The sequence below is a fragment of the Emydura macquarii genome, unplaced genomic scaffold, assembly GCF_026122565.2.
Source record: "Emydura macquarii macquarii isolate MOO-44397 ecotype Brisbane River unplaced genomic scaffold, CSIRO-AGI_Emac_v2 contig_2205, whole genome shotgun sequence".
NCBI lineage: Eukaryota > Metazoa > Chordata > Testudines > Chelidae > Emydura > Emydura macquarii.
The window spans coordinates 3,144,738-3,158,621 of record NW_027132342.1 but is presented as its reverse complement, the minus strand read 5'-3'; the positions used below and the strand labels follow the sequence as shown (position 1 = coordinate 3,158,621).

Below are 13,884 nucleotides of genomic sequence, written 5' to 3'. Positions count from 1 at the left end.
TGCCCCGGGACGCTAGTCCCGCACCCCTCGGCCGAGGGGGGGGACGGAGGCGTTGGCAAAGCTAAGAGAGCCTTTGCCGCGACTAACACCTCCGGCATCAACGGCCCTTGCAGGGGCGCTCCCCACTTCCAGGAGTCGGGGGAGGCTCCCTGCGGGGAGACACCGGTGCCGGAGGGACCTCTACGGCACGTGGCTGGGGTGTCTCCTGAGGTACTCCTTGCACGCGTGGTCGCACGGAGGAGTCCATGGAGGCGGTGCCAGACCGCTTGGCTTTCTTCGGCACCGAAGTCTTCGGTTCCGCTGTGGGTGCCGGCGGTGCGCTCTGCACCGAGCGTCCGCTCGGTGCCGGTGATCTTGATGGCTCTGAAGCCGGACGGAGCGCCGACTCCATGAGTAAGACCTTCAGCCTGGCTTCCCTTTCTTTTTGGGTGCGGGGCTTGAAGGACTTGCAAATCTTGCACTTCTCTTTGTGGTGCTGCTCTCCGAGGCACCGGAGGCAGCGGTCATGAGGGTCACTCACTGCAAATTACTTGGAGCAGATGGAACAGTTCTTGAAACCAGCCGAGCCCGGCATGGTTTCCGACTTGCAAGCCCCTAAGGGCAATCAACAGTTCAAATGAAGTGTCGACGAATTAACTAAATCTAAATCACAATACTGAAGTTAGAAGCTAAAGTAGATAAAGGCTAAGGACTGCTGCTTGCAATAGCAAGGGCAGAAGTTCCAGCAACCGTCAGAGGCGGAAAGAAGAAACTGGGGACCCGCGTGGCCAGCAGTGCCCTTTATACCGCGACATGAGCGCGGCACTCCAGGGGGCGCCTGAGCTGGCCCTGCGGGCAGGCTAAAGGAAAAAGGTTCCGGGAATCTGTGCACGGGGCGCGCACACACCTAAATTGGAATGCATATGAGCAATCACTCCAAGAAAGAACTATATCAAACAGTTTTGACAATGGTTTACAAACACATTTCAGTAATGAAACGATAGCTAAAATAGCTTTCTTCCTTTATACAGACTAGGCCACTCTGCTTTTATTTCTGTATTTTTTATCTAGCCTACAATTAACACCTTAATCAAGCATAGAACAAATAGAAAATTAGGAACAGATCTCTGAATACATAGTTGTATTTGTTTAATAGCTGAATGGACAGCTCCATAGGCGTCAGAGTCTGAGCTCCAGCCCAAGATGCAATTTTAAAGCACCGTCTATACAGCTATTCTTCAGAGTGCTATTACAAGCCCAGCTAGCCTGAATTTGTTGACCTGAGCTAGGAGGCTCGCCACGGTGCGCTGTGTAGACATACCCTTAGACTTTTAGGTTCCAAAAAAGAGGCTCTCAGTTGCATTGGGGGTGGAGGGGGAAAAAAATCAGATTCAATCAACCTAGAGTATTAAACAAATAAAAATTCTATGGGCTGTGTAGACATACCCGGAAAGGACTTCCTAAAAGTAGGCAAACATTACAAGGAAAACCACAAAATATGAACTGGACTCATAACTAAATAAAATAACTGAAGCTCAACCAATGTCTCCATGCCTAAATTACAGTCCTACTGAGTAGACTAATTTTCACTCAGCAGTGGTTTATCAAACATGTAATCTTTTGAGTGCTGAGTGCAAGCATGATGACTGCATTGCAATAATTCAGAATTTGAACTAACCAGAGTTACGAGAGCTTTTCTGCTTTGAGATTTAATTTACCTTGATTAACATAGAAATGTGCCACACTTTTTTGAACAAGTATAATCATTTTCACCTCAAAACAAGCTGAAAATGTCATATTTCTGCCATAGTCCAAAACTACTGATTAGTTTGAAAATCTAAATCACCTCCTCTCAAATGAAAAATCATGAAACATATATATCATGCTGATATTTTAATTTCATCAGCCACTGCTCCCAGTTTCAACAACAGCATCAAAAGTGAAAATTGGAAACACCACGTATGACGTTACTATCATTTCAGACATCTGATGAGTATCCAGAAGAGCTGAATAGATCCCAAAAATGTCTTCTGCCCCCTCCATCACCACAAGCATCACAGTTTCTGTCCTCCCTATCAGTCTTTAGTCAATTCCGCATAATCAGTTTATCATTTTGCAATGGAAGTCAAATTTACCTTGCCACATCTATTCACAAACAACGTAAGTAGTAAAAAACCTACCAGCAAGGAAGTGAACTATTAGGAGTCAACAGTTTACACAACTTTTTGCTCTGCCTAGCAAAGAAGGCTTTGAAACAACCAAAGAAGAAAGTGAGAATGTCCCAGGGCATATTAAGGGTAGGTGTCCTTTCTTCAGCTTAATGGAGAAGAGGAGTTACCCCTTTAATTGCAAGGGTAGCTGGGCAGGTAGAAAAGCAGTCATTGCTCCTTTAAGTCCACTCCCCTCCCCCCTCCTTCAACCTCCCCAGAAGGTTTGCTCCACACAGGAAGCAAGGAAAAGCAGACCAGGTCAGCACTCCCCCACAGGTGAGTGGAAAGGGGAAATATTTATACCCAGAGCTGTGCCAGAAAAGCCCCCTTTAATCTGGACAAGGTGAGCTTCTGGCGGATGTCCAGTGCAGGTACTCCATAGGGAATCAATATTGTGATCTCATAAAATGGATTGGTAAAGGATTTTAAAAAGAGCAGAGAAAGGGGGTCTGGGGTTTCTACGACTGGTACAGTGAGGAGTCAAGCCCCTACTTTGTAGCCCTCCCCTGCCTTAACCCTCATATGGGGGGTGAGGGCGAATGGCTGGGTCCCAACAGCAGATTGGCTGAGTATATGGCAAAGGTTATGGAATGACTTGCACTGCACCAGTCTATCTGCTATGTATTCCCAAATATTTAAGAATAAAGTTGCAGCCTAATTAAACCACATCCAGTGACTCCTGTCCTCCTTCTGGCATAGTCAGACTAACACAGTCTATTTGGGTAGTGGGACGTGGGCGAGTGTAGGCCCGCTTGCGGCTCAAAGCTCTTACACCAGCCTAATGAGATGAGCTACTGAGCCCAGGACTCAAGTGAATGCAGAGAACAACGAACGACAAAACAGAGACAGGCGTGATGGTCAAAGGGTTAAATGGAGACAACCTGAAGGGGATGCAGAGCAGAGAATCTCAGACAGCACCCACTGCTCCTCACAGACTAACACAGTGTCAGCAGTTGGTTTGACATAGGAAGTGCAGCTAGTTCTATTAGTGTGCTGATTTTACATGTCAAGTTAACCAACAGCACTTTGCACCCTTTCACCAAACAGAAGACAGGATTAGCTTTATTTTAAAGACTCAATTGTAGTTGTAAGGGTGGGGAGGATCAATTTATGTTAACAACGCTTACATTTTTTTTTTTTTTAAAGATGCAAAAATTTTCCCTTTACCAAAGTAACAAAAACAAACCTTTCTAAAGAAAAACTTACCTCTGTAATAGAAGAGGCACAGATCAGAAAGCACAAACCACCGTTTCTTCCACAGCTTCATACCAGTACTATCCTACATTAAATCAAAGTGTTCAAGTAAGCATTTTTCAGACGATCAACAATTAATGCCTCACTCTGAAAATGGATGCCCTGGTTTGCAGTGATTTTGTGCTATTCATTGAATTTCTTGGTGAAAAGCATGCTTTACGTACATTTTATTTCTTAACGCAGTCCTGACATTAAACACCAAGCCGGTTATCTAGAAAGCCTACAGTTGATGTGATTTAAGACTTAATGAAATTCTAGCTTCCTAAAATAATGGGCTTGTAACTGCAATTCACAGTAAATGGGGAGAAGGAAATAAACATGCACTTTTTTTTTTTTTTTTTTTTTTAAAGAGGAAGTATGAAAGTCAGTATTTTACAGTATTATCCTTATCCTTTGTTGGCTTTCAGATACGGCGTGTGTCAAACTCCCTGCTCTATCATGTTCATACACTTAAAGCAAATTTCTATCCAACCTTAAAAAAAATTATTCCTAAGCCAATTTCATTTGCTTTTACGTATGTAACCAATTTGCACTACATTTCTCAGAATGAAGGACTGCTGCCACCACTGCAGTGTAAGTAAGATGATACTTTGCAGTGTGCACATTCTGGTGAAATAAGGTTTAATAAATATGTTAATGTACTCCAAGAAGAAAGGTATGTGTGAATTTTAAAAGTATTCTCATAGCAAATGGGGTTTAAAGTGATATTCCAGGATGGCACTCTAAGTAAAACTCAGCTTTATATACACTCAAAGACGACGACGGTATGTGATCACATTTTTGGCTTCTCTTTTCAAGCTTTGCTCCCCTAGGTAAGAAAAATTAGCCAGAGTGTAAAACCTACTTTTTCTGAATAATTTTATCTATACTTAGCAGACCCTTTGCCACTGATAGTTTTCATAAATAGAGTATTTGGCACTTTATAGAAAGTGGATCTCAAAATGCTTTACGAAACATTAAAGAATCAAGTCTCAACATTGTCTGAGGTATTCTTATTTCACAGATGGGGAAACAAGCACAAAGGTCAACTGACTTGCTCAACCAAGGTCAAAGACTACATCAGCAGTGGAACTGGGATTAGAACGCAAGGGATCCTGACTCGCAGGACTGTGCTTTAGCCACAAGATCATTAACTTTAAAAAGACTTTAAATGCCTGTAAAAGATTTAATCCAAAAGCATTCTTTTAATCTGTGAGACTATTTAAGAAGTTGTTCAATAGAGCCATCCAGCACAACACATATTCCTCTTACTCAAGAACCTCATCTGATATTTACAGGGATTAAGAAGATTCCCCAAATCATGCCCAAAACTGCATTACTGGTCAAACACCACAGATTTTCTTTTTGCTTTCCTTTGAATTATGAGGCCACGATGTAGAAGAGTGGAGTTGAAGGTTCTGGCATGGCAAAGCTCCTGTAAAGTGAATACATTTGTAGATGGTATATTTAAAAGCTGCTATTTCCTCTTTTTAGTTGACTGTCATTACACAGTAATTGGACAGTAAGTATTTAATAAATAAAAACTAAGAATTGGTTTTAGATTCTAATTTGGTAGAAAGAATATAGAATGATTTGAGAATGGTGTATTTAATGAACTTACACATCTTGAAATTCAAATTACTGTTCTCTATAATTAAATGCAATAGGAATGCTATTACTAGATAATTTATCAGAGCAAGAAAACGGTATTTACTTTAACTGTAGCTCTCTGAATCATACACAGATAATGCTCAGATCAGGTGACCATCATTGCAATTACTTACACAGAACAGAAATGTATAGCACCCACTTCCCATCTGAAACCACCACTCAAATGTTGAGAATAATTTAGCGTGTAAGCTCCCTGCAGCTGAGTTTACCTTAAAATCTACCTGCTGTAGTCTTTTCATTAGTGAAACAAAATAGGAATTACTTTCTAGAAGGGGTTTGTACATTAATATATAGCAAAAAGGAGAATACAGCTTTTACAAAAATAGCATAACTGTGTACCTTAATTTACTCCTTCACCCATAGTAAGTTTTCTATACAATATATCTCCATTTTTGAATATTACAACACTACCAGGATGTACTAACATGACAAGACATTATATATTCCTTATATATATTCCTTATATTCCTCTCCCTCCTCCTGTGCTTTCCAATAAAGAAAGTATTAAGTTGTTTTAGCAACAGAAGTAGAACTTCCTATAAAAACAAACGGTAAAGAAATCTCAGGATAAAAAGGAGAGGTTACTCCACAGTACAATAACTTAAGTTCTTCAAAATGTTTTCTCTCTATCAATGCTTCTCTGTAGAATATATGCATGTTCATGTATTCAACTGGAGATTGTAAAAAGCAACAATCCCAAAGATGCACCTTGTGCTCTAAGATTTCTACTACGGGGACATCCTTAAGAAAGATTACAGATGTGGACTGAACCTCAGTGGAGGGAGCTGCCACTCTACGAGGGCGATGTACCCCCAGCAGCTTCACAGAAGGTCAAGATACAACCCAAAACCCACTTCAACAGTGAAGGGAAACTGGTTGTCTCTTCATCCTTTTAGCAAAGGATACAGAGTCTGGGAGAAGCCCCAAAGGTCTCAATCCTGTCATGGTAGAAAGCCAACGCTTTCCTGACATTTAATATGTGGAGACTAGCTTCCTCCCTTGGGATATTAGACTTAAGATAAAATACTGATAAATGGGTCTCTTGGTTGTTATAAGATTCCATGATATTTAAAGGATGAACTGAAGACAGAGGCACAGCATAACCTTGTCATGGTAGAAAGTAGCATACTGTGGTTCTGACATGAGTTCTCCCAGCTATCACCTCGTCAAAAAGGATATAAGAAATTAAGCCTCAAGGGAGAGGGACCAGGTAGCTATCAGCTCAAGTGGGAGGTTCTTTAAGGCACTGAAGACCAGGTTAAGGTTCCATGGAGGAGCATGGTTTCAGACAAGGGGAAATAAATTATATAAATCCTTAAGGAATCTGGCTGTGCCTGGATAGGCAGAGTGAAACCCTTCTATGGAAAAGCAGAAGGCCATAATGGCAGCCAGGAGCACTCTAAATGAGCTCACTGACAGCCCTCATCTCTAAGTCCAATAGGTCATCTAGGATCCCTAGAGTAGAGTTTCTGAAGCTTGCAGACAGCAGTGAAAACACCAGGAATGGTAGCATTTCCTTTCTGCAGGTAAGTCTGACAAATAACAGGTTTCTTGCTAGACAGAAGGATTGACTGAACATTGGCTGAGCAGTTTAATTCTGTGCCCAAGAACCATCTAGGAGCCAAGCTATCAGGTTCAGAGACTAGAGTCTGGGATGGGTCAGAGTACCTGATCTTTCTGATAGGAGATCTTCCCTGACAGGAAAGCAGAGAAGCAGTGCCAGAAAATGAGGTACCACCATTGCCTTAGCCACAGAGGTGAGATCACGACAGCTCTTACCCTTTCATCTCAATCTAAGCAAAGTATGAAGGATTAGAGGAACAGGAAAGTGAGCAGATAGGAGGAAGTGGTTCCCAGGTACTACTAAGGCATCTCCCAAGGAATTGTGGCCACATGCTCCTCTGGAGCAGAAGAAATGACATTTTACATGGGTTAAAGCTGTGAAGAGGTCTACCGTGGGGAAGACCTAGACCTGGCAGATACTGTGGAAAATGGAGCCCCTGAAGTTCCCACCCATGGTCCTGATGGATGCTCCTGCTCAGGGAGCCTGCAACTGTGTTCTGAAAACCTGGTTGATAAATCATGGAGATTTTGTGTGTGATGGAAAATGTATCAGTTCCACAGCCTTAGCAATTCTGTTCCTAAGGATTGGGATCTTGCACCCCCTTGTCAGTTTTCATAGTACACAGCTACAAGCTATCCTGTTGTCTAACATTATCCTTACAGAGTGCCCCTTTGTATCATGGAAAAAGTGCTAACACAGACAACCCTTAGTTCCAGGATGTTAATGTGGAGCAGTGTCTCTTGTGAGGACCATCTGTCCTGTGCTGGGCACCTCAGAGGCAACATTCATCTCCACCAAACCAGAAGAGAAGTGTCTATCATGAGCCATTTCTAAAGTGGTGGATGTGAAAGTGGGATTCCCCTAAAGACCTTTAGTCAGTCTTTCCACCACCTCAGAGTCTACTACTCACATAGGCATGGTGATCTGTTTGGAAAGTCTGTTTGGGGTGTACGTAGTCGTTAGCCATGCCTGGAGACTCCTGATGTGCAGTCTTAGATGCAGTGTAATGAACAAGGAGGCCAACATGTGGCCCAGCAATTGCAGGTAGGTCCTTGCAGTTATTGGGGGTAGTGCTGTAAAGATCAGCCTGGACATAGTGGAGGATCTGTCCTTTGGCAGGTAAGCCCAGGCAGTCAGGGCTAACATGCGCCCAATGAAGTCTATTTGCTAGACTGGTGTTAACAGACTTTTTTACATTGACAGAGGCCCAGAGACTGAAATAGGGTTAAGGCCTTGGTGTTTTCTAACTGAGTCTCTTGGGAGTGGCAGCCTCTGAGGAGCCAGTTATCCTAATACAGAAAGACTGCAATCACAAATTGACATAGGTATGCCATTATTGCTGAGAGGATCTTTACAAAGACTCTTGGGGTGTGGAGATCCCAAAGGGAAGGACACAATATTGGTAATGTTCTGAGCCTTTGGCCCAATATAGAAAGCGTTTGTAGAAAGAATGAATAGCCACATGAAAGTAAAGTCTTGGAGATCAAGAGCGACAATCCCTGGATCTAGGGATGCTACTATGGTAGCTACCATTACTATTCTGAGATGCTGCTATAGGAGGAAGTTGTTCAGGTTCCTGAGGTTTAATATTGGCCTTCAGTTCCTGACTCTTGGGAAACAGGAATATTTGGAAAAGAACCCACTTCCAATGCATGAACCAGCTTGATAGCCCCCAAATGCAGGAAGGTGTAGAGACACTGTTTTAGGATACCTTCATAAGAAGGTCCCTGAAAAGGGATGGAGGGGGAGGATGGGGTAGAAATGGAAATGGAGTGAGTATCCCATAGCTACCATCTGTAGGATCCACTTGTCTGAGGTGATGAGCTCCCAGACCAGTAGGATACAGGACAGGTGGTCTCTGACAGGAGGGCAGATGGTGGATTGCACAGAAAAAGATCCAGAGAACAAGTTGTTTTAGGCCCTCTACCAGGTTGTCAAAATGGTTGCTTAGAAGAAGATGCAGGTTGGATGGTTGTGAAGGGTGGTGGTCTCTATTTCCAGGGCCTGGATTTCCTCTAGGAGGCTCTGTAGCTCTAGTGTAGATCTGTTGCTGGTGGTATTGATATGATTGGGAGTGTTTTGATCCTTAACACTTAACAGTGTTGCCTTTGAGACTTTAAAGGGAGTGATGTGAGGAGTCCATGTGGCCACTGAAGAACTTGGGAGAAGTCCAGGGAGAAGTCTTCCACATTATTTTACACCTCCTTTTGAAGGCCAGAAGATTGGAGCCAGGATGCTCACTGTAGAACTACAGCAGTGGCTAAGGCCCGTGAAGCCATGTTGAAAGCATCAAGAGCAGCCTGTAGGAAAGCTTTGGCAATCAACTGACTTTCTGAAATGAGGGCTTGAAATTGTTCCCTATGGTCTTGTGAATATTCAATAAAATTAGTAAACTGAATAGTCAGTCATATTTTGCCATCAAAGCCTGGTACTCCAACTAAAAATTGAAGAGCAGCTGATGAATACCTTTTCCTATCCAGGAGACCAAGGCATTTAGACTCCTTGTTATAAGTAGATGGTCTAAAAATTTTTTCGTTGACCCATCTACCATAAGGCAATTGAGGGTGGGATGGGAGAAGTACTCCATTCCCTTGGCAGGAATGTACTTTTTTGTTAGCTCATTTGCAAGAGAATAGGATACTGGCAGATGTCTACCACAGAGTACATGCTGGTGATAAAGGCACCTCATGGATAGGTAGGGCGACCTTAAACTGGAGGGATTCTGCTAGATGTTTCACAAAGTCCAGGAAGACCCTAAAGTCATCTGCATAAGAAAACAGTGATGGTACTACTGCCTCAGCAGGGAGGAGGATTCGGCCAAAGGGAGCGACCCTTCTTTGTTCAGTGGGTCTCACTTCTCTTCAGTCTCCTCAGGTACTGAGGGAACACATGGTAATGGTAAGTGATTTTGGGGAGCTGGCAGTTGTCGTATCAGCAGGTTTTTTTGGGTGTTTCTTAAAGCTAGTACCCTACAAAATTGGTTGCCATAATGCATCCAGGGGCTCCAGTAGGCCTACTGTGGAGCTGACAGAGGAAGGACACCTAAGGATATTCATGCTCAGGGAAACTAGAGCATCTGCTGAGCTCTGGAAAACCCTCCTCAGGGTATGTCCCTATAGGAGTGTGGTGGTATGGTGCTGAGACAGGACCCTGTATTGAATCAGTGCCAATACCAGAGGCAGTGGATCAGATCCCAATTTGGTGGGAAAGGGCTTGGTCACCAGCTGCCAAAACAGTATTGGGAAAGGGCTCTTACAATGTCCCTTGGGAGAGGAGACTCCAAGATGAGGTCCTCACAGGAAGGGAATCTGGAGGCTGCTAGAAGAATGAGCAGTAGGAGCCTGAAGCAGTTATCAGGGTCTAGAATGGGAATTGATGAACGACTGGGTATGCCGCATGTGGCACTGGAGACACCAATAGATAATGTCTGTACTTGGAGCGCTGATTTCCAGCGCAAGATGGTATCGGAAAGGCGGCTAGGCATCCATCTGGGTGATCTCTGTGGCTCCGAGAAGATGACAGTACTGGAGCTCTTGAGGCAGTCTTAGATTTCCTGGTTTTAGATGCACCTCGATGTCAAGAGGTACCAAGGTAGGAGCCTTTTGATGCTGCTTAACTGAAGGCCTCTCCAATCAGGACTTCTTAAGCAGTACCAAAGGTTTGGTACTCATGTCAGTTGGAGTATTGGTTGTACACATTGAGACACAAGGTCTTGGAGCTGACTTGCCCCTCTTTTTAGAATCTCTGGTAGATTTACCCCTCTTTTTAGAATCTCTTTTAGAGAGCTTCATTTCCAGAATTAACCTTGGAGCTCCCAAAGTTGCAAGCATGACCTGAGACACTGAGGCCGATGTACTGGGAGAGCTGGGGAGGGGACAGATACAACAGATCCTGTTGCAGCTAAGGAGCTTCCTATTAAGAGGAGCTTCAGTCTAGCCTCTGTATCTTTGCAGGACCTGCCTTTAAACTTGTGTGGATTGTACATGACAATGGGACATGAGTTTCTCTGAGACACTCGAGACAGCTAGACTGCCTATCACTATGGGGAAAAGACCTGTGGCAGGTTTGGCTGGGCGTGAACCCTGGGGTCTTAGACATAAATGGAAGAGTACCATAGGCCACAATGGGGAAGGCAAAAAGCTGGAGGGAGGGGTAGGAACTCTCCAAGCCCAAGTTGTGCTACCACTAAGAAAATAACTAAGTAAAATAAAAACTAACTCCATAAATAAAACAAGGGAATACAGAAAAGTAGATGAAAGCAGCAGAAACCTCAAGCCACAAGTGGTTGAGAAGGGACTGGAGAAGCAGTGAGTCCACATCTCCTTATATGACCTTGCCTGAGAGCATGAGGCACTGCTCTGCACAGGCACAGCCCCACAGACACTGCTTTTGCAACCTCCAGTCGAGAGTGCACAGGTGAGTACACATCCTATGGTGGACATATATGCGAAGTAGTGAGTATTATGTAGAGGAATGTGAAGGAAGCAAACGAGAGAGAGATTACAGTATAGTTAGACCACATCTGGATGCACTATTCTTTGAATCACCTTGTTAAATATTTACCCCCTCATAGCAGTGAAATTCAAACATATTATGCATGATTTTCCTTTATTAATGGAGTTAGCCAGGGCTCAATTTAAGAATATTCTATATAGTTGGTTCTGACCTAATGTATACCGCTGAATAAAAGCTCATCCAGGAATTTATTGCAAATTTTAGCAAATTTTCCCACCAACTATTTGATTACATGTCCCTATTTGACTAGTTATATTTATTATATATATTTTAACTTCACTTTTTGATACTACCTCTGTGTGTGTGTTCCACTGGACATTAATGAGCTTTAAGAGAAAAGACTGCCAAGTCTAAGTGCGTAGAAGGAATTAAGTGGAGGGGAGTGGAAGTGGTTGAACACTTAGTATTCTAAGGACCCATCCGGAAGATATTTAAATATAGGATTCACACTGAATTATTTCACCACATATCCAATCTCCTCCTAAGCAGGGTACCCAAATGCTGACAACCATTCACATGACTCTAAATTCTTTGGTGCTGCCTTCTATAATCAACACAAAAGCAGTACTCTTGAAAAGCCAGATGTAAGAACTCAAGATTCAGTAATTAACTAAAGAAGCAGCTAGTAAATTAAAAATAGGACAATGACAAATATGCAATAAAAAATGCATACTGATATAATATCAATGAAATTTTGAAGCCACTGTTAACTGGATTGATATATAAATATATGCATACTAAAACACTAAAGAGTTCATCTGAGATAGATGGGGTGAGAAGTAGCTCCTCTGCCATCAAAATATCTGACAAAAGATGGATGGGATATTAACACAAGTACACAAAGGGCTTAATTTTCAAAAAAATGAGGCGGGTTAACACACATTTTAACACTTATGTTTGTCCATGTATTTACAGCAATTGTGGAAAATTGGCATTTGCACACAAATGGTTTAGACCTATGTTGAACATGCAATTGCAGTAATTGTGCACAACAATTATAGACATGAAAATGTGCACAGAAGCCACAAGGCTTTACTTTATGAAAATCAAATCCTATATTTGCACATAATATGTATGTTTGCACACCCATATACACCCTTCCTTTTTAAACAGATTCCAGTCTCTTGATAGACTACCTATTAGGTCATCTAGTTGAACATCCTGCTGATGAAGATTTGCATCCTTGCATAACATTTTTTAATAATCTGAATTGTTTGTACTTGTGGGTCTCAAATGATTACATGTCTCCTTCCTGGAATGTGAACACACAATGACTTGTGGCCCAAGTGTGAAGATCTTCTTCAAACACACTTCTGAAGGAAACATTTTAAAGAAAAATTTAAATATGCAAATTAGCAGCACATAGCTCAAACTGTGAAGTTACAGAGCATCAAAGGCAGATATCTGCTATTAAAAAAGTAGGTATTTTAATAAAGAAGTTAAGAACAACCCTGTATACTCAGCAGCTGATTGATGCAGAACCAAGAATTGTATCTGCTGTAAGGGCTAGGTCCCAACATCTCTACCTTAGATAGAAGTGAGTGAATATTTGTAACAGAAACAAAAGATGGAAGTCTATATATGGAACACAGTACATTTACTGGCTATTAACTTTTCTTTAGAAGTATTCATGGCATTCCAAATATTATTTACAATATTTTATACAATTTACAGTGTTGTGTGCATTAAATGTTTATTTTAGTAACAAAGCAGATGGTACACTGTTTGAAATTGACTGGAAACTATTAGCATCCACTCATCAGGGTTTTACATACAACAGCTCTGATTAACTCTAATAATTTTTGAAAAGTCATAAAAAGACAGAGCTCTGGTCTGCACAGAAGAAGGGGAGTGTAATAGTTACACAGAAAATTGCTAAAACTCCCCTGCCTCCCATTACACTAGCTAGAGAAATAAATCACACGTTAGTGGGCTAAAGTGCAGCAGAAAAAAGATGTTTCTCTGCCACCCTTCCTAATTCAAACCGGAATTTAATCCAAATGGCTTTTTTTCCTTCTTACCCAGCACCAACAATAAGAACTTTGCTGGCCAAATTATGCTGTCTGCTACGTGTACAAAATTGTTGTCTTCATGGATTTTAATTAGGATAACGGACCATCTCATTTATTAGATTTCAATCAACAATTTTGTTCATGATGCAAAAAAGACAAGTACTTTCTTATTAGTTATTTTTATCTCTTAGTATAGAATGCATTCACTGGTTGGGACATTTTGTAAGGGGTTTAGACCTATTCATGCCAATAAAAAAATTTTTCAGTCCAATTTTTTTTTCCAACTAAGATGTTAAACTGGACATAAATTAAGAAGTGAAATTACAACAAAAATTCCAAAGCAGCTTCTCTTCAAGCCATAAAGTAGCCAGAAAGGAAAGCCCACATAACCCAACCTGATGGTCCTTTAGCTGTATAAAAGCATGGGTCAGGAGAAGATAATCTAAATATGGGGGGGGGGAAAACCCACTGCCACCCCAAGTGAAGATCAGCCAGCGCTAGATGTAGTTAACTGATCAATGTTTTTAAATTATCTCCCTAAAAAGGGGGAGGAAAAACTACTTTAGGACATCTGCTCCCTGGACTGTGCCTGACAATTGTGGGTCCAATATATACATAACTCACCCCCACCATTTTCACCTAAACAGAAAAAAACTCATGTTTTTGTTTTTTTTCCAGTAACACCCACAACATACTAGGC

The 13,884-nt window shown here is 41.9% G+C and overlaps 1 protein-coding gene across 5 annotated transcripts in view; it reads right to left on the bottom strand.

Annotated features, from left to right (window-relative positions):
• Positions 1–13,884, bottom strand: part of PLEKHA5 (pleckstrin homology domain containing A5) — a 312,397-nt gene that overhangs the window by 127,834 nt on the left and 170,679 nt on the right. For all 5 annotated transcript variants that reach the window (XM_067559175.1, XM_067559171.1, XM_067559176.1 and 2 more), the window contains exon 7: positions 3,396–3,468. In XM_067559175.1, the coding sequence (XP_067415276.1) occupies positions 3,396–3,468 (73 nt within the window). The remainder of the gene's footprint in view (positions 1–3,395; positions 3,469–13,884) is intronic.